At 40.3% G+C, this 21,793-nt stretch overlaps 1 protein-coding gene across 1 annotated transcript; it reads left to right on the forward strand.

Moving 5' to 3' along the window:
* On the forward strand, positions 1-16,286 carry ccdc13 (coiled-coil domain containing 13). Its single transcript, XM_042497937.2, has 15 exons — positions 1-106; positions 955-1,127; positions 1,269-1,417; positions 1,499-1,641; positions 1,717-1,800; positions 1,894-2,010; positions 2,955-3,059; positions 3,214-3,384; positions 3,463-3,639; positions 4,783-4,974; positions 5,054-5,154; positions 5,454-5,516; positions 5,840-5,971; positions 7,523-7,676; positions 12,647-16,286. Exons 2-14 carry the CDS (start codon positions 958-960, stop codon positions 7,635-7,637), a joined length of 1,719 nt encoding a protein of 572 aa, XP_042353871.2. The 5' UTR covers positions 1-106; positions 955-957; the 3' UTR covers positions 7,638-7,676; positions 12,647-16,286.
* Positions 16,287-21,793: the final 5,507 nt, after the last annotated feature.

A 21,793-nucleotide genomic window follows, 5' to 3' on the forward strand; every position in this document is an offset into this window, starting at 1 on the left:
CAGCGTCGCAGTCAGTGAGGAAGCTAACAGTTTATTCACCTCCAGTACAAAATGACCCCGACAGCCTGTAATTTGTTTACAAGTGCGGTACTTGGATAAACGACAGGTGAGCTACGTTTACTTGCTTGGTCTACTATTCAGTGAGAAGTTGGACGACTAGAATTACAGTTAGTGATAGCAAAGCTGTTAAAAGTAAAGTATCATAAACATCAACGTTACCTTTCGCTAAAGGCTCCTCACGTTATCATGCAAATATCAGTCAGTTTAGGTCCATGATGCCAAATTTAGGTCAGTGGAGTCATTATTTATAGACTAACCTTATGCCTGACGGTATTGGACTCACAACGAGAAGTTGGTACTGCCATCTCCATGAGCTTTAAAGGGAAGGACCTATTAGGAATATCCAAAATTTGGAGCATTTAGGTCTATTTGGTCTGTTCGGAGAAAATTAAATAACTATGGCGCTAACACTGACATTTGGGTGAAGGTAATGATTAGGGACTGTTCTCTATTTATCTGAAAAAGGGTGTAACTGAGTTATTTATGAGTTATTTTTTTATTTTGTTTGTTTTTTCTTTTTCTCAAACCATCTTCAAAACCAACGGGCAGTTTTGGGGTTTAGATGATATTTAAAATACAACCATTTAAAGTTATATGTGTCTTCCCTAAGCTGAAAAAAAAATACGTTGCTAATCAGTGGGTAAAAAATATTTTACATGCCTCTGCACCACCTCTCGCCCCTAATAAATAATGAACCGTCCCTTCAGCTAAAACAAATAAGTGATAAAAACTGTACAGCTTAACTGTACTGTAGCCTTCAAATCCAGAGAAATGTCCTTGTCTAAGTGTCTATGATATTAGTATATCCAAAATCCCATAGTCAAAATATTGATTCCCTTTGTCATTTTCCATTCTTATAAATTGATTCTTCTCTCCTTATGCTATAAATCATAGATCATGGAGAATGACGAACTGAATGACTTGCGGCTTCAGTTCCAAGCGCTACAAAAACAGCAGGAGAAAAGAAAACTTGATAGAAAAAAGGAGAAATACGTCAATGTCAGTGTTACCCAAGATGATTTGGATCTGTTTAAGCAAGGTAGTCAGGAAGACGATGTCGAACCCAGGTGAGTCCTTCAAAGGCTTAAATAAATGTTTTCCCTCAAGCTTAAATTATTTTGATACCATTAATAAGCACACATTATAGATTCTACATTGGGAACAGTCATCACCTGAATGTGAAAAATCATGTTTTATACCCGCTGTAGACTGTTACAGAATGAAAATCAAAATATGCTGGACCAGCTGAGGGAGCTTAAGGACGAAAATGGTCGGCTTTTCAAACTTCTCAGTGAGAAGGATTTTGAAATTAAACACCTGAAGAAGAGAAGAGAAGAAGAACGACTGGTTTTAGCAGGTATAATACCGTAACTTTGCACCGCAGTAATTTCATAAAGGCAACACAGCTTCCATGTGACTTATCCACTCATCCACTTAGGGACATCAGGTTTGGCAGGGGATGTCGCAGCCACCAAGATTGTAGAGCTATCTAAGAGGAACAGAGAGCTAACTGCTGAAATTGAGCGAGAAAAGATTAAATCCAAGCAAAACAGCAACAGAAACAAAGAGCTTGAGAAAGAGGTAACAGAGTTTGGATTCTGATTTATTTTGAGGAAATAAATGAATTAATAAATAAGTGTATTCTCCTTTCTATAGCTGCAAGCAGCTTTGGTGCACTCTCCACCTGGGCAAAAGGTTGATACAAAGTCACAGGATAAGAGGTCATCCGAAGACTGTGAGGTAACTATTGATGTGAAAGAGGATATTTTTAATGTCTTCCTCACTTTTGTGATAACTACTCAGTCTGAATCGTGTATCATGTGTTCACAAAAGCAGGAAAATCCAGTGGTGAAATCTCTGCAGGAAAAATTAGCTGCGGCACAGCTGAAAGTGACGGAGTATCGCAACCAGGTTCAGTCTGTCAAACAGGAGTTGAAAGTAGCTCAGAAGGTAGTATCTTTTTTTCCTGGTCCTTAAGTGACCATTTGTCTGACACTAACTCACTCTGCTTTATGATGAAATCCAGAAGCAACTTTTGTTTTCTTGCATATATTTTTCCATGCATTTCTTGCATACATGTAGTTATATATGGTCTGTATAGTTTATACTTTATATGAAGTTATATATAGTTAAAAAAATTTAATTATTTAAAAATGGAAGCGAATCAATTATTTCTCAAAGGCTGATGGAGAAGGGGTGGGATTTAATAAGTTTTTCCCACTTCTTTTTTGACATGCCTGTATGTTTGTGTATATTTACATGTTCGTTCTTAACATTTTTACATGTTCAAAATAAATTTCAATTCAATTCATGTCTCCACGTAAGCAAAAAAAAAACAAAGAGAAAATTCTTGATGAATTAAAGGCAGGGGGGTTGTGTTTAACAACCACAACAGAACTTTTCAAACGCTCACACAACTCATGCAATATATATACACGACTAGTTTGATGTGTACTTCCCAAACACATGCACATTTTGAATCCACATAAACAGTCTCAGGCACAAACAAGTAGCATGTCTGCACTGTTTATAGCTAATATTTGTATGAGCAAAAATACTTTGTGTTTTGGGAAGTGCTGAGCATACGACTGAATAAATGAGATTTGTATTATACTGCATAAGTTGTGTGAGAGTTTGTAAACAAATGTTTGGACCCCATTCACTTCAGTTCATCAAAACTACTCTCAGTTTTTGGATTCTTCATTTACTGGAGGCATGCAAGAAAAACAAAAATGTTCTTCCAGAAGTAAGTAAGAAGTAAGGGTGAGTAATTGATATAGAAATGGTCTTATTGGGGGTTAAGTATCCCTTTAAGTCTCACTGCTTAGGCTGAATATCAAACATTTATATGATTAATGATCAGTGCCTTCTGTATTACAAAATATGAACTGTAGGTTTTGATCAGTGAGGTTGGAGAGGAGGTCAACTTCCAGCAATTACTAAGCTGTCCCGGGAGCTTTAGAGGTCGCTCTCAGCAGATATTGGCTCTTCAGACAAGGGTAAGCTAAAACATGTCCATTTTAATGTCCTTCTTGAATTAAAGTTATCAAGTTCTTTACAGATTTAATGAAGTGTTTTGCAAAGTGTATAAGATAATAAACATATAAAAGAAACCTGAATTCAATGTTAACAAATCTGGGTACTGTACAACAGGTGCGTGACCTTGAACAGCAGCTGAACCAGTCAACTCAGCGAAGACAGCCAAGTGTCCTTAGTGCAGAGGAAGAGTTTCTGGGCGTGGGGGTCCTTCAGAAAACCCCTCCTCAAGAGAGGAACTTCAGCTACATCCGCACCATCGAGAAGGAGAAGAGGGAGGCGTTCGAGGTGTGTATATAATAACTGTTAATTATTTAAAATCTGAATTTGTTGATGAGGTCTTGCTTTCCTTTCACAACTGCCCAGAGGATCTCAGTGGACTATGAGGCCCTCCTGAAAGACCACGAGGACGTAAAGAAGAAGTTGGAAGCCTCTAAAGCCAGGAACAAATCCCTGTCTGCTGAAATTAAGTCTCTGAAGACCCACATCTCCACTCTCCTCGAGAAGGGTAAACATGACGATGAGCTTGTGGATGCTCTGCTGGTAAGGCATTAGATAAGGCTTTTATGTAACAGGAATGTATTTCCTGTTGCTCTGTTTGTGAGTTTAACAATGTTGAGCGCGTAATATGATTTAATCTGGTAATTTGTGGTTTGGGAGCAAATGCTCCATGACAGGCATGAAATGTTTTTCAAATGTTAAGGTTTATTAACTACACAATTCAGTTCTTGTTACACAGACCAGACAACAATAATTAATCAGGTATTTCACATCATATTTACAAGTTAACCTTTTGAAACCTGGAACTACATTACTTTTCTTGTGCTGCTTTCAGATGCTTTTCACAAGTATTTGAATCTTTGAAGCATTAGCAAATTGGTGCAATTTCTTTTAAAAACAAGGCAGAAAGGCAATGAGCAACTAGGTAAGAAATGATCCACCAATTGCAAAAAATCTGTAGATTTAGCAATTTAAAAAAACAACAACTGTATTTTTAATTATCATAATTACATATGTACATTTATGTTACAAATTTATGTTTGTTTTTACTTTCCTTTTAATTAGCATTTATTTATTGACTTCTTCCCATGTTTTTGAAACAAATCAAGCCGATTTCTTTGGGTTTTAAAGGAGTTAAAATAAGCCACACAATTTAGAAACAAGGATCTTCTCTGATAAGTTCAGTTCGTCGTAGTGGGGTTAAAAGGTAAAAGCAGGACTGATTACCCAAGGCCCCAATGGGAGGGGGGTGTTAAAAAGCCTGGAATAAAAAGCTTGTTGTTGTTGGTTTTTTTGATAAATAAGTGCCATAACTAAATTGGTTGAATAAATCTTTTGATGGACTCAACTTTGTGTAAGAAATAGTGGTAGCTCTTTGAGGCCCTCTAACCCCTTAAAGGCACAAAATAGTTTAGTTGAATGAGTGACTGCTTTTGCTGCTGGAGCACTAACGTAAACTGTCAAGTCTTTCTCCGTGACAGGGAGAACAGGAAAGAAAGGAAAGTGAAAGAAAGCAAACTGACTTTGTAAAAACAAATCTAAAGGTGTATGAGAGAGACATGGAAGATAGAAATGGCAAGGGGCCTACAGACACTGCTTATACATAAGGCCCAGAATGTGGTGCTACACCCTCAGATAAGCCCATACATAGTCCTCAGCATTAAATGGCCCTTGTATCTCTGGCAGAAGCAGCAGTCTCAGATGCAGGAGGTGCTGAGAAGGCTCAGCCAACAGCAGAATGTGCAGGAGACCAGGAGGAGCCCGAGACAACAGCTGAGCAGTGAGCCCTCAGAGCACAATGCTCTTATCCAGAGACTTGCTGAGAGAGACGCCAGGATCAAAAAACTGGAGGAGGACATCCAGCAGCTCTCTGTCAAGGTATATAAAAGTCACAGAAAATCAAAAAAATGACATACAAACTCACCTTAGCAAAAATAATGTTGTATTTGACTTACAGGAAGAGGATGTGGAAAGACAGTCCAGCCTCAAGACAACAATTTGCAGTTCAGTATGTCCCCCTGAAGAGGGAGACATTAACAACAGAATAACTATCTCAGGGTATGTTTTCTAAATGATAATCATGCTAAAATTATCACTGGAGTATGAATACATAATATCACTTTAATGAAATTAGTCACAGAGGGTCATTATGGCTATCAGTTCATATGTTTAAGTATTCTCCTCTTCTGTCTCTTACACTGGGTTTTCGGACATCTTGTCTGGCAAAACAAGGGTTAATAATTCACTCTGGCTAATGAAGGACTTTCTGTACTTAGATTATTGATTTTGTTTGATGCCTAACAGCTTTGCCACAGAGGGATTTCTTTTAATACAACTGTGTGTCACCTTTTTTCCAGATTAGTTTCCAAATTTGGACATAAACTGGTGTTGCCCGCTGTAGGAAGTAGTAGAGAATTCAAGTAAGTGGACATAAAGCTACTCTATTTATGCCTTTCCTTAAACATTGTTACACATCTATTCATGTACCACTATGAAATGAATTAACTCACTAAAAATAAACTTTTTACTTTAACTGAAAGAAAGTTAGTGTCCAGGCTGTCTGAAAATTTTAAGTTGACTGAATTTAAGAAGTCAAGTTGAGGTAATTTTGTAATGATTCAAGTTGTCATCTCAAATTCAGTCAACTTAAAAATTTAAGGAAGCCCAGACACCAACTTTTAAAGCGAAAACAACAAGTTTCTTTTTACAGTGCAGCAAAATTGATGTGTAATTTTTTTCTCAGGGGTCCAAGTTCTTCAAGATGTCCACAATGTTCAGCTGATGTGAGCGCACTGATGACCCAGTGTGACGAATATAAAAACATTTGTGTGGAGAAGAACCGACTCCTTGAGCTGGTTAACGCCTTACAGACAAAGTAATTAACACATTTTTTTCTCCAATATATTGCGTTTAATTTTTGAATGTCAGTGGTACATGGATTTTGTTGAAATTCACATCATGATTTCATACATTGATTCATGTGTTGCTTTGAAACAGTTTCTATTGATTCAAGCAAAATATCTTGACAAAACAAGTTAATATTCTCACCATAATATTCACCATATATGGTCTTCAAAAGCAAGAACTCTTTGTTACCTTGCTTACAGATGATGAAATCTGAGATTAGTATATGAGCAAACAGCACTACAGCTGGCTATTGTCTCATTAACAAATATTTTCTGTGAAAAACATTTGATGCTATTGTCTATCTTGAATGGGAACTATATGCCCATTTTCAAAATTCACATCATACCTTTTTCTAAGACATTCCAAAAATATTAACAAGCAATCCTCTCCACAGTTAAAGTGGTCAAATTTGTGATGTATAAAGTCTGGAGCTGTGCTTTTGATAATGAATGGTGAAAGATGTCCTAGATGACACTGAGAGCACCTGTGGGAATGTTCTGAGTATATGGAAATGTTTCTTGTTTCTGAACTGAGAACACTACAGTAGATAAAACTCATTTGGGTGTAAAAAAAGAAAATAAACGTTTTGTGGGTCCACAAATCATGCCCCAATTAATTGTCTATGGAGCAGCTCCAAATTTATACCCTGTGACATCACAAGTTTGAGAATTACTCCTCTGGATATTGGATTTGAGAGAAAGTTGCTCATGTTCCCAAATATCAATTGAAATTTACTATATGGCGATAACATACTGAAATTTTTAATTTAGGTGGCGTTCCCCTTTAAGAACTAAAATGTCAGTATTGTTAGTTGCTTGTGAGAGACGGCCACAACAAAAACATAACATGCATACGAGTTCCAGAGGTGGCAGTGTCCATATGCAGAGTTTAATTGTGGTGTTTATTTGAAGGTCCCTTTAATGATTCACATGAGGAACTCTGAACCTTTGAATTTTTTTTTCATTTCATGTATTTTAATTTAGCAATTTTGATGTTTTTGTGCATCACAGATATCAAATGAACTTTTATAATAAAGTGTGACTAAAATGCCACAATGTTTTACAACTAAAATATTCGATATATTTGTAGTCCATTGTATGTGCCTATTTCATGACCACCTCTTATTGCTTGGTCTTGGAATCAGCTTTATTTATGTATTCAATTAAAACCTTGACTGAGCTTTTTAATGACACAACAAATTGACCTGTTTCTTTGACAGCCTTCAGGCTCCATCAGCATATGAATATTGTCCAGTTTTTCTAAAATTCTAGTAGAGGACAGAGTAATTTTCATCCTTCACTAGAATCACAATACATTGCTAAATCTGAAAATCCTGTCATGATTTAAGGATTAGAAAAGCTATAGTGTTACTTAATCAACTTTAAATAAGTAAGTAAATCTATCTGTTCATTTATTTGTCCATCCTTGTTGCATCATTCCATCTCTACTGTCAGCATCCAGAGCAGTAGCAATATTTTTTAAATTGTATTTCTAAATATCAGACACCTTGATCTTTCAGAGAAAAAGAGATGACCCAGAGGTTTTTGGAGGTGAAACAGAAGTACCAGGAGGAGCACTGCAGGACGGTGATCCTGGAGCAGCAGCTGGAGAAGACAAAGTTGGACTCCAAGTAAGGACTCTGCAAGCAGCAAGGATAGAACTGGTATGCCAAGGTCAGTAACAGCATGATGTGGCAAACAAGTCAAGCAGATTTATTTATTTATTTTTCTTTTTTTTTCAATGCGCTGAATTTATATCTCCCATGTCTGTCTTGCTTCTGGTTATCATGACTCTGTCCCTCAGAAGCTGTGTCCCTGAGCAGCAGGGTGGCAGGAGTCACTGAGCAACAGGAAATTCATAGATAAACTATCCACCAAATCACTTTAAATTTGAAGACACTGTCTTGGACAGATGCAGATTTGTATTTTTCCGATTGTGGCGAGGGGCTTATAGAGTTTACCTAAACAAATTGGAAAAAAGAGTAATAAAGGTTACCGACAACGCCACCTGAAATTTCACCCCAGGACATTAAGAAGTTCACTCTGTTACTCATAGCAAGGACACAGGTTCAACACCTGAATAGAGACGTGGTTTACAGAGTTAAAAATGATATTTATTTTGATAACAATTAACAGACAATAGGTTTAAAATATAATCACAAAAATCCCCCCAAGCAGAGCCAAAACATGCAAACTAATCAGCAAATAAATAAAGTCATGCGAAACAAATGAAACAAATAAACAATTCAAAAAGCAAACAAACTTCTGCCAAACACATGCAAAATAAAGAAAACAAACTCAATGAAAAGCATATCAAAGCAAGGCAAACATCAATGCAAACCAAAAACCAAATAAGGCAGGGCTAAATCAAACAAAAACACAGAAAATGTAAAACAAACTAAGCAATGCAAAGCAGGCAAAATTAAATGCATGCAGCACAGCAAGATCAAATGCATACAGAATAACAAAATTAAACACATGCAGAGTCGATGCACAGCAACTAGAAATGCATGCAATGAAATAATCCCAGAAAGCTGCTGTTAGTCAATGCAAGGCAGAGCGGGGCGAAGTGAAGCAGCGCAAAGCCAGTCCGAGCAGCAAAGCCAGCCAGAGCAGCAAAGTCAGTCAGAGCAAGGCAGCAGAGCGAAGCCAGCAAAGCAGTCAGAGCAAGGCAGCAAAGCGAAGCCAGCAAAGCAAGCAGAGGTCCACCACAGAGCCACACTCCAGTACAGCCTCTGTTAAGTAAACTTCTATCAATACACGAAGGATAAAAGATGGCTAAAACTATGATATCGTGGCTTACCTTTCATTCAGTTGTCACGGGAGGGAGAGGTGAAGAACACATGCTAACATAGCGGCGGCAGCAAAGAAGGCTATGTCACGCCAGCCGCGGGCCGAGCACACTGACACGGGGTCCACAAACACACGCGGCTACAACAAAAGAACAAGGAACAATGACTGATAACGTCAGTAAGGTAAACGCCAACACCAAAGTAGCTAAGACTATGTTACCTGTACCGGCACGGAGAACACGGAAGCAGATGATGACAGGAAGTGGGCAGTCTCAGAGCCAAAGAGCATGAGGCATCGCCAAGATGAACACCGCACCTTTATAAAAAAGCGCGCTCAGGCGGCCATAGGCTTACTAGCACAGCTGATAATACAAGCATGCTCATTAAGCGCAGGGATGAGACGTCATCCTGCCACAATCTACCCCCCCAAAATGCATCGGCGCCCCGACGATGGGCCAATCAAGACCGAAATCACCAAAGCTAACTCCAGGGTCTAAAGATTGCAGTAACTGCATTGGAGACCGGCTCGGGTGGGTTTGCAGCCCCCCGGGCCCTTTCTCCTACCGACCTTGGGAGATGATTGACATTCGAATGGTTACCTGCGGTTGACCGTTGGGTCCATGCGTGGGTCACCTCCTCCATACCAGACCGAGTGACTGCGGGGACCTCCACTCGGACAGATGGTTCACTGGCTGCCATAGCAGCAGGAGACACAAAAGGAACGGACCCAATCGGGGCCGGGTCAGTTTGGGGAAGTGGCCCAGGGAAGGTTATTTGAGGAATGACAGAAGGAGCTTCATACCTCAAAACGAACCAACTATCACCATCATCGTCCTCTGACTGAAGATGGACAGAAGTGGGTACAAGAGGATCAGAGGTGTAACCTGGACCAGTTCTAACCACAGCCTTTAACAATGAACGATGGACATGTTTGGCTTTAGTCTGGTCGTCCGCTGGTGCAACAGTATACACCGAGCCTCCTTCTTTTGGTGCCTTAAGCACCATGTGCACCACAGAGCCCCACAGATCCTGGATCTTATGGCGCCCTTTCGCACTAAAATCCCGCAACAGGACGAACTGGCCCTCAGGCAAGGGGTCATCCCGGACATGTTGGTCATAGTTTTTCTTTCGCCGTTGTGCTGCAACTCTTAGCCGGTCTCTGGCCCCTTCGAAGGCAATCTGCAACCGAGTCCGATGCTCCTGAATCCAATCATGGACCGCACCGGCAACAGGGTCCTGAACTCGTCCCAACAGAAAATCAATTGGGAGTCTCTTGGCTCCTGGCCAAACATCAGGAGAAAGGTGATTCTCCAGTTGCCTGGTGGGGAGTAGTGTTATAGGAATACAACAGTTGTGGCAAACAGGAGTTCCAGTCTCGTTTCCGAGACACTGGGAGAGTACGCAGCAAGTTGTGAAGGGTACGGTTGAACCGTTCACACTGTCCATTACCGGCTGGATGGTATGGTGTGCGTGCGACTTCTCAATCCCATAAAGGGCACACAACTGTTGAATAAGAACACTCTCGAAATTTCGGCCTTGGTCCGAATGTATACGTGCAGGGACCCCGAACTTCGAGAACCATTCAGTTACCAACACCTGAGCAACAGTAGCGGCTCGTTGGTCACAGGTGGCAACGGCCAACGTATATTTACTGAAAACATCAGTCATGACAAAGACATTTTCAATACCATTATGGGTAGGTTCCATCAATGTGAAATCCATAGCCAGGATCTCATTGGGTCCGAGAAGCTAGCAAGGTGCCCCATGGAGCTGCGAGCAGTTGGCTGAACTTCTTTCGCAACTTGGCACCTGTCACAAGCATGGCACCACTGGGCTACATCAGAGGACATCGACCCGACGATAATAACACGTTGGCGATTAAAACCCCAAAGGTCCTCTCCACTCCCTGGTGGCCATGCCTCTGATGGACGTCCCTCAATACCTCTTCCCTTAGGACAATAGGCAACAACAACTGCAGTACTACCTCTGCACCATCAGGACGAACGATCTGGCGATACAGGACTCCCTCCTTCTCAGCCAAGCGGTCCCATTGCCGAACAGCGCCAGCGCGAGTGGGGACAACCGTTCACGCTCCTCCTGGGTGGGCGCTGCTTCTGCTTCCAGAAAGGTAGCAGTTCCGGATAGTGGGGTCCGCTTCCTGGAAACTACGGATGTCAGCTGGTGTATGACTGGGCAGGGCTATGACGACAACTTGGGATGCCTCAGTCCTCTGGGCCTGCAGAGCTTGCTGCAAAGGCTCAGGAAGCCCTGTGCCAGGAAGCATAAGCTTCCATGTCCCGACACTGCAGGGGATGCTGGCGAGATAAAGCATCAAGCATTACTGTTACTCTTTCGAAGCGCGATACTTGATTTCAAAGTCGAAGGAAGCAAGCTGGGCTGCCCAACGTTGTTGTGAAGCGCCTAGTTTAGCAGTCGACAGGTGGCTGAGTGGATTATTGTCGGTATAAACAATACACTTATGGCCAAGCAGATATTCTCTAAACTTTTCAGTCATGGCCAGGACATTAAGAGTTCACTCTGTTACTCATAGCAAGGACACAGGTTCGCAACACACCTGAATAGAGACGTGGTTTACAGAGTTAAAAATGATATTTATTTTGATAACAATTAACAGACAATAGGTTTAAAATATAATCACAAAAATCCCCCCAAGCAGAGCCAAAACATGCAAACTAATCAGCAAATAAATAAAGTCATGCTAGAAACAAATGAAACAAATAAACAATTCAAAAAGCAAACAAACTTCTGCCAAACACATGCAAAATAAAGAAAACAAACTCAATGAAAAGCATATCAAAGCAAGGCAAACATCAATGCAAACCAAAAACCAAATAAGGCAGGGCTAAATCAAACAAAAACACAGAAAATGTAAAACAAACTAAGCAATGCAAAGCAGGCAAAATTAAATGCATGCAGCACAGCAAGATCAAATGCATACAGAATAACAAAATTAAACACATGCAGAGTCGATGCACAGCAACTAGAAATGCATGCAATGAAATAATCCCAGAAAGCTGCTGTTAGTCAATGCAAGGCAGAGCGGGGCGAAGTGAAACAGCGCAAAAGCCAGTCCGAAAAGCAGCAAAGCCAGCCAGAGCAGCAAAGTCAGTCAGAGCAAGGCAGCAGAGCGAAGCCAGCAAAGCAGTCAGAGCAAGGCAGCAAAGCGAAGCCAGCAAAGCAGCAGAGGTCCCTACCAGAGCCACACTCCTCAGCCTCTGTTAAGTAAACTTCTATCAATACGAAGGATAAAGATGGCTAAAACTATAGATCGCGTGTAAACACCTTTCATTCAGTTGTCACCGGGAGGAGAGGTGAAGAACACATGCTAACATAGCGGCGGCAGCAAAAGAAGGCTATGTCACGCCAGCCCGGGCCGAGCACACTGACACGGGTCCACAAACACACGCGGCTACAACAAAAGAACAAGGAACAATGACTGATAACGTCAGTAAGGTAAACGCCAACACCAAAGTAGCTAAGACTATGTTACCTGTACCGGCACGGAGAACACGGAAGCCAGATGACAGGAAGTGGGCAGTCTCAGAGCCAAAGAGCATGAGACGCCAAGATGAACACCGCACCTTTATAAAAAAGCGCGCTCAGGCGGCCATAGGCTTACTAGCACAGCTGATGGCAATACAGCATGCTCATTAAGCAGGGATGAGACGTCATCCTGCCACACAATGATAAGATGTACACCAGATAACAGAAATAATGATGCGTGGCAGTGGACACACTGCCTGTGGACAGTGCTCATTCGAACTCTCATGTTTGGGCTATACAGAGACGCTTATGTCGCTTGTGTATGTTGTCTACTGGTTGTTCATTTAGCTGGAGGAAACAGAGGCGCTGAGGGCATCGCTAAAGTGCACTCTCCACCATGACCTGCAGCTCTGCAGTGACGTGATGAGACAAGCCAAGCATGTTTTCCTGCAGGCTCTGTGACAGCCCAGACTAGACACTAACCAGGGGAACTGGCTGGTCCCTGCTCAACCTCACGTCCAGCTGAGCCCTACCTTCTCCTGTCACATGTGACAAACAGCAGCCTTCAGGAAACAGGCTCTCCTCTTCAGCCACACAAACATCACAAGGATCTCCATTTTAATCATCAGAGGACAGTTTGTGTTGGTTCCTTTGTGCGTTCGGTGGCCTCTGTTGAAGCACTTGAGTAGCAGAGGTTTTACCCTGATGGCATCAGACACATGTTCCTACTGCTTACTGAAATGTTTGATGCTGATTTTGTCTGCTTGCTATTTTATAAATGCCACTGTCATATTTTATTAAATTTATCTTCCACTGTTAATGTTAAGTGCACTTCAGGTATAGAGAGCATCTGCTTTTAAAGGTCCAATATTATACTCATTTTCAGGTTAATACTTTTATTTTTGGTTTCCACCAGAACATATTTCTATGCTTAAACGTTCAAAAAATCCCATTATTTTTCTCACTCTGTCTCACTCAATATACCTGTATTCATCCTCTGTCTGAAACTCTCCGTTTTAGCGCCTGTCTCTTTGTAACCACCCTTCCTGAGAAAGCCAGCCCTGGTCAGCATTTCTGGGTCTTTCACATCTGGGCACTCTGTGTCTCTGCACCATTATTGCAGTCGGGGAAATTACTGTAATGGCACTATAATGGCATTTTCTATCCTTATAAGGAGATCTATCTTTTCACTGGATTTGCATTGCTAAACAACAGCTTGAGTCCATGTTTACTTCCTGTCAGCTGATGTCATTTACATACACTGCAAAACATTCCAACAGGAAAAAAAGGCCCATTTATAATGTTTATGCTACAAGTTTCAAAAAGTTCATAGACTGAATCACCGTGATGTCACGCTAACAGTAAAAGTCACCTCCTGGAAGAAAACTGGCTACTGTTTTGACTTGCAGAGATATGTTAATTTGGCAAACTTGTTTATTTCTGTTGTCATTTTCAGTCATAACTGTAAGATATAAACATATAGAGTTAAACACAGCAGTCTGACCTGATGTTTCTCTTGTGCTTATTTTATAAATTGTGTTGCTTTACTACCATCATTTATCAACCAAATCTACTGGCTCAGAAGCTGAGCATTGTACTGCTGTGGATGGAGTCGCAGCAAAACATAATTTAGCAACCTAAAAAAAAATTGAATATTTCCTCTGTTTCACCTTACACAATAGTTATCAAGGCACTGTAGAGAAGCAACTGCCTTTTTGTAGCGTAAAATGACTGCTTTCATACTGTATATGATTTTATAAACTAAGCAACAGTTTTCTGCTCTGAAGTTATTGTTGAAAAACATTGTGATTCCTTCTATAGGATATTTGTGACATCATAACTTCACAAAAGTCCTGACGGCTAGTTTAAAGACACAGTTTCTTATTTCAGACTGTGTAGATTTCTTTGTGGATTAATCATTTGAAAACTTTCACAGTTTTTATATAGCTCCTTTACCTGCTTTATATGAAAAAAGAAATAGAAATATGATTTTTTACAATACGGGACCTTTAAAGTATTTTTGTAAGCAAATGAGACATCCAATTCAATCAATGAAAGGGGAACCGAAAATTTACCAAATGTTTGAATATATTGTTTACATGCATAGCTATGACCTTCATAGACATTTTTTTGGCTTTAGAGGGTTGTACGTAAATGTGTGACAGGCCAAGCCAAATAGTAAAAACCCCAGTTAAAGTTCCCCAAAACGTCAATATCCCTTTTAAATATTACCACTAATCATTCATGACTTAAAACCAGCTGTGTGGGAATAGCGGTTGTAAATGAATCTGGGCTCAAGCTGCACAAACTCCCACTGTAGTCCTCAGCACACTCCCCAGAGCATGTCACACGTATGTGATCCTAGCTTCTTAATCCAAAATTTGTGTGGATGTGCGTAGCCTGGTGGGAGTGCCCTTTCATACTAACATTCATACTAACATCCGAGTTATTTTCTTCCGATGCGGCCAAAAGGATTTCAGCAGAAACCCCCTCCTTCTCCTCCTCCTTCTCCTCTCCCTCCACATCACGCTTAATTTAAAACCATGGCTGAGTTAGTGTGCTGCTTCAAATACCGCACTATTTCTTCCAGGACCCTGTGGGAGATTGGCAGGTCCCCATTGGACTGAGCGAGAAAGTGCCACAAGACAAAAATATCAGAGTTTGGACGTGATGAAGAAAGCCTTTATGCTCAGAGTAACAAAAAACAGCTTGTGTTGAATACCTCCTGGATAGAAGGTGAGGCGCCCTTTAATGTAGTCGAGCGGGATGTGTCACTGGATGAGATACCATGAGCTTTACGACTACATGCCCTGCAGGACTGCCAGATTTGTATCAAATGTAGCAATGTGCGTCAGAAAGGGTGTTGATGGAGCAAATACTTGTCATGGTCCCTAACTGCATCTGATTCCAGGCAAAATGTTTAGCTTAATAAATTTTTGTTTGGTTGTTTTTTAAATTTGCCATAACACAACTTCATATAAAAATGTGTTTGTGAGCATGTGGAATACTTTCCCAAACGTGTAATCTGAAGCTTTTATTTTGTAGTAGTTGATAGGAATAAGGCCAATATTACCAGCTATTGGATTTCAAATCAAGCTTGTTTAATACTTATTTTACTGTATAATTTCAGCTAAAAACCAGTGTTGTCATAGATTAATGTGACTACTCTTGTTGACTTCAGTCATTTAAGAGTGTCATCACTTCCAAATAAATTACTCTTCACGAAACAATTTTAATATTGTTTTATGTAGCTGTATTACGCAGAAAGGTGTAGATTTATTCCAAAATGCCCAATAACCCACCAAACCAAACACAAACTTATGTAAACACAGCATACGTAAACAGCCTCACCTATTTGTCATTCCAGGTTTGAATGACTCCTTTCTCCATCCTTCTCCTCAGAGGTATTCCCTCGTTCTGGACCAATGCTTCCTGCAGACCATTGACTGCATCCAGAAACTAAAGTAAATAGTGGAGCTGTGAACGCAGAGGTTAAAGTTAGCCATCAGTATATGAGGGATCTGTGAACTTTACTCAGGCCAGAAAACGGTTTGTGCCTCTATGAGTCCATTCATCTCCCGGTGCCTCTCATTTACATGTAATGGAAAGAAAATAAACAGCGGAGTCCTAATGTGCTCATTTACAGTAAGTAGAAATAAAGTAATGAGCTGTTATCTTTACTAAGACAGTGGGGAAGCAGTGATAAACATCTTTTTTTTTTTTCAAATGTTGATCAAAGTCTACACACAGCATGAGTAAAATTGTTGCTGACGATGCTATCTAAAATGCAGCGTGGAGGCGTTCACTGCAGTCATCCACAATTCATAGAAATGTGTTGACGAGACAGTTTCTGTCAGCTGATTGTTTGATCTTCATTTTGATCTGTACCTCTTGCTTTCTTATTTCAGACTTTTGAAGATATGTTTGCGCACTTTCAAACTTTGGCTTTACTTGCAGTTTGACAATTAAACATAGTCTGGTGCAATGATGTCAATGCTGTATGTTCTTCTTTAGTGATTTTGTTATTCAGCAAGATGGTATCACTAGGTGGAAGTGTGGTCAGTCATGTGCTGCATATCATCCACTTCTGGCATGTTTTTCTGACATTATCCGGCAATAATGTGGTCTGAAGACAAAAATGCCAATTAAAAATGTTGTATGCCTGCTCTGTTGCACACAGAAATGCTCTTCTGTATTCAATGCAGAACATTTTAATTGCCATTATAATGAGTGAGTTTTGATTTTATCAACAGACTGTAAAGAAAAGCAATATTGGTTCTAGAAGCAATGTTGCTAACAGAAGAGTAAATAACTATGGTAAATGACAGTAATGATGTTGATGCTTAAAGTGACCCAAGTCTGACATCAGTGTGAATGGATCTCTGCCCTGAAATGCCTCACATTTAATCAGTAATGTCACTCAATGGGAAGGGTTTTAGAGAGGAAAAATTCCAGGTCTTCATTCCTGTATCTCTGTTGCTGCCTTATGAAAACACTGTCACAGCATGTAGGCAAGCTGTCCCTATCAGAAAGTGTCTGGCATCAGTCTTCATTGGCAGGTGACTGGGGCAGCTTATCGCAGCAGCTGTACATCTGCAGCCTTCTGTGGTTTCAACGGACCTCTGCGACACTGTGTGGTGAGTGATCTGCTTCTGAGTAGTGAAGTAAAAAGTAGAAAAACTATGTATGTCTTGGGCACATGAATTCCAAAATAACTGTTCTCACAGTCTTATCCCCATGATAAGTTTTTTTTGGGGGGAGTCTTTCCCTTTGTCAATATGAGGGTCTAAGGACAGAGGGATGTTGTATGCCCTAAAGCCCTCTGAAGCAAATTGTGATTTGTGATAATGGTCTTTATAGATAAAATTGACTTGATTTGACAGCAGTCTCATGTCAAGTTATTGGATGTACATTTAAATGCACAACACTTCATAAATTTAAGACAAATTAAGCAAATGGGATTTGTGATATGAACTTTATTTAGCTCAACATGAAACACTTGAGTTACTTGGACTTAAATCCACTTTCAAGGTTAAATTGAGTACATAAAATCAAATGTTTTAAGGCATTTTCTCAAACAGTTTGAGTTGGACTCATCGGGTTTTACAGTATGTGACATTATTGTAGAATATTCCAGCTGTGTGTTGGCTACAAAGATACTTTGTATGACAGCAGCACAAAGAGCAAAGTACAATAAACTGACTCTGAGATGGTGACAGCATGGCTTAGAAAACAGCTATCTTTTGGCTGTAGCTCCTCACAGTCTGAGCCCTGCATGTCCCCATTCCCTGTAACCGTCACTCTTGACTCTTCAATTAAATTGCTTTACTTTTCTGTCAGACTCGGAAATAACCATTTTCTTCAGGAAACACTTAACCTCATATCTGATGACAGGCAAAACAAGCTGCTTTGTTGTAATTCGATCTCCTGACAACTGACACTGTAGCATTTATATTTACCTGTAAGACTACCTCTGTTGAAGAAGAATGACATACAGTGTGTATAGTTCAACATTTTTTTTTCTATTAATAGCCGAACTGTACCAGAGCTGGATGTTTGAATCACTGGCTGTGTCATGTGTATGCATCATCACTGGGGTGGATATCCTTAATGTTTCTGCCAACGTGAGGTCAAGTCCCTTGATGAACACTACTGTTTCACAAGTCCCTTCATACATGTTGACACAGTGGCTTTGACATTTTGCTCCCAAACATGAACACTGCCAGTGGTATCTGCTGCTTCCTGCGGATGTGTGCATGAGCACCGCTGATCACAGCCTTCTGATTTTCGTAGTTTTACCTTTATCTGATAGTTGCAGCAAAAAGACACAGAGATAATTGCAAGAGACAAAAGGGAATGGCATGCCAGCTGAGCCACCTCGGCGCCCCAGGAGGCTGACAGAGAAATACCGTCTGTGCACGCTTAATGAATATAAATGCATGAAGCTTTGTTTTGACAGAACATTCACATCCAATGATTAATACTTAATGGTCCTCGTTATGTCGGCACAGGGTTATACACTCTCTTCATGTAGTGTGCTATGTAAAGGTGGTATGCAATTAGATATTATCAGACCCAATTAAAAAAAAACAAGATGCTCAGATATTTCAGGGTGTTTTGAAGCTTTCCAGACAACACTAATGAGTTACATTATTATGAGAGAGTTCCACACAATTTAAAAATGAACATATGTTTTGTTGGTTTCTGCCAGCTGCTGCATCCTGAATACGCCATAAGCTATTTCCACCTCTACCTCTTATGTAACTGATTTCTGACACTAAGGACAGTGTAATTCTGTAAAGAAGGCATATTTGTTAAATACAGCACACATTTACAGGCCCTATAAGCACCATCACCTTAATTGTCCTCTTCCCACTGATACCAGATGTTGATGTCCCCAAGCATGTTTGGTCTATCACATAAAATCTAGCTCATCAGGCAGTCATAGGACGAAAATGTCAAACACTCAGTTTGTCCCACTAGAGGAGGCCTTGACTCCCTGTGTTACAATCAGTAAAGTGATTTGACCTTCAGTGTTTGATGCTTGAAGATGCATCATCTCCTTCTTAACCCATTCTTGACCAACGCATCATAACCGTAAGAAAACCAAGAGAGATCGTATAATTTTGTCTATTTCCTAGATCCTTTTCATGCCTCAATATAAACGTGATAAAACTATAAGTAAAATAAAAATTAAAAACATTAAATAGTGATATGTTTATTTGTTTATTCTTGTCTTCTCATATCTGTAGCCAATGGCATAGGTGTGATTTGATATCTGGAAGAGCAAGTAGCAACCTCTGGGGATGAAAAATGAAGCCAACAAGGAAGTGTCAAAAATTGTAGTTGCTTTAATGGCCACTTGAGCCTGGCTCTGGAAGTCAGTCAATCCCCTTAGATATCCATATTAAAATGCCCAGATTTATAGAAGAAGTAAATAGCCTGGTAAAAATGTGATTTTTGTCTGTATAGCCAGCCCATTCTCATTCTAAAGTCGTCAAATACCGCCACTTTTGCAGTGCTTTCAACATAAAATACCAATGCCAAAAGGCACCTTTCACGTCTGCATGATATGCTGCTCGATAGCGCCAGATGAGAATGTGGCCGGAGACAGCTAGACGCGTTATTATTATTATACAATGGCGGATGGCCGGACGGCACCTGCTGTGGTAGCATGATATGCAGACAGTCAGCGTTAGTTAGAATGCAGCCGGTCGGATCTGCATGATAAACCGCTGGATGGTGTCAGGTTGAAACGCTGCCGGTAACAACATAATAAAAGAAGCATGAGGGTGCCCATAGCGCAGGTGGGAGGGGTGGTGGTTGGATCCAGCAAACCTCAGACTTTCATTTGGGAGTCCGGTGTTTGCTTCCCATCTGAATGTGATGTTTTTTGGGGGGGGTTCTACACATAATCCTTGTTGCCTAACCCTAACCATTCGTGCCAGCATGTACTGTTGTTGTTGTCCCGACATCGATCTCCATATGCTTGCGTTGTGTAAACATAACTATGTGCAGCGTCATCCCACCATGTCCAGTTGTTGACATCACGGTAGCACCATCACGACGGCGCCATCCTGGAGCGTCAACAGCAGATGCAGAAGGATACTTTGAGTGTAATATGTAGACATTGAAGCCCACTGCAAAGTGGCAGTATTTAACTGCTGCTTGTCCTGCCACCCCATTTACTTGGGATGAGATGTGTTGATTTAACTAAATTCCCTATTCATGAACATTTGTATAACCCGTCGCTTTTAATTTTTATTAAGGCTTAATGTTGAGGATAATTACAGGTGGCTGCATTGAGAGACAAGCTGTTCGCAAATAGTGTCCTCTGCTACTTAGTCAGATCCACCCCTCGCTCCTACACAGCTTCAAACTCACATCGAAATGTGGTAACTTCTAGGTCCAAAAACCCAAGATGGCGACAACCAAAATGCTGAACTCAAAGCTTCAAAATGGTAGTCCCCAAACCAAATCGTGACGGTAGCTACGTCCACTATTTTTACAGCCTAAGAATGGGACACATATAAAACAAAGGCTTTGGGGTCCTTCACTTGAAAATTCTGAGCATCAACCAACATTTTCTGTATTCTGGTGAATTTTTATGCACCGATGTGTGCCTTTTCTGCATAAATTTATGGTGAAAATGCACCTTTTCAAAATATTAAAGTCGGATGTTTCCCCAGCATAGCCCCTGAAATCATGTCTGCAGCATATTTCCTTATGCTATCGAGTTGTCACACCGTATTTCTTTTTCTTAATTCCTTTTTTCTTTTTAAATACACACTGTATTTGCTGTGTGTATTTTATCCCAAATATTTTTCAAGGTTGAAAATGTCTCCCTCATTTTTGTCTTCTAAATATTGATTGTTTTTTTTCGGTGTGCTATACATCTGAAATTCTTGTCATTATTCCAGTTGAATACTTTGGCCTTGTTAAAAATAAACATGCAATATTTCAGTCATGTAGCAGTGGTTTAATGATTGCTTCCAACACCTATGCCAATCTCTTGAGCTATTACTGACTTAGGTAGAGGACAAAGGTTTTCATTATCATCAAAAACCCTTTGGATGGGACTACACACTGCTAACACATATTTTATATTCATCTTCATCATCATCATCATCATCAGGGAAGTCAGATTCAAGTGTGCTACATACTGTATTGAAGTGTATGCTCCCCAATCATGCTCCAGTTTCTATGGCAATACATAGCCAAGGTAAGTGTGTTGTTATGGAGAGAAAAAATTTCAAACAAGACAATATTTCACCGATAATGAAATATTTTCCCAGGGCCAGGGAAAGGTCAAAACTATAATGAAAAAGAATCGGCTTTTATTGTAGTATTTAGACTGACTCTGAGACATGAGGATGCTTGATTCCATGTGAAAAGGTGCCTCAGTCAGTCAGTTTGCAATTATTTAACAGAAACCTTCATGGAATCTGTAAAGTCAGTGTAATATCTGGTTATTATAGCAGTAGGTGTGAGAATTGTTTTGTTGTCAACAATCATAATAGCAAGAGTAAAAGATGAGGTTGACCCTAAAGGGCATGCAGTAATAATACAGCACAGCAAGAAAACGGACCTTGGAAACATCGAGTGAGGTTAAGTAACAACGCATACCCAAGTACATGAGTACTGAGTACTGCTGCAAGCAATCTTTTTTATATCCAATGAATTGCTATTTTGGTAAATAGGCTTATTCACTTTCTCCCTGAGATTTATAGTGCTATCATGTTTGTTCATTGGCCCAGGAAGTGCATCAGGCTTTAAACCCCTTTTTCATAATGGCCAATCGATGTAATTACACCATCATGTGATGCCCCGTGGCCCAATGGTGAAAGAGTCATCTGTAAATAAGTGGATACATTTTTTGATCATTACCTTTGCAAAGCGACTTGTTTCACTATCAGGTTTGAATCCATCTAGTGTGACAACATTTAATCTGAAGAGCTGCATGGTTGAATCATTTGATCCCCATTCAAGTTCACA

This window comes from Plectropomus leopardus, chromosome 12 (genome assembly GCF_026936395.1).
Source record: "Plectropomus leopardus strain MGB_pleo_1.0 chromosome 12, ASM2693639v1, whole genome shotgun sequence".
Taxonomy (NCBI): domain Eukaryota; kingdom Metazoa; phylum Chordata; class Actinopteri; order Perciformes; family Serranidae; genus Plectropomus; species Plectropomus leopardus.

Excerpts from the sequence above, each read along its gene's own strand:
- ccdc13 (XM_042497937.2), top strand. The coding sequence starts at position 958 with ATGGAGAATGACGAACTGAATGACTTGCGGCTTCAGTTCCAAGCGCTA. Across the intron at positions 3,640-4,782 it reads AGCTTGTGGATGCTCTGCTG|AAGCAGCAGTCTCAGATGCA; the intron begins GTAAGGCATTAG and ends TATCTCTGGCAG. Across the intron at positions 5,972-7,522 it reads GTTAACGCCTTACAGACAAA|AGAAAAAGAGATGACCCAGA; the intron begins GTAATTAACACA and ends TTGATCTTTCAG.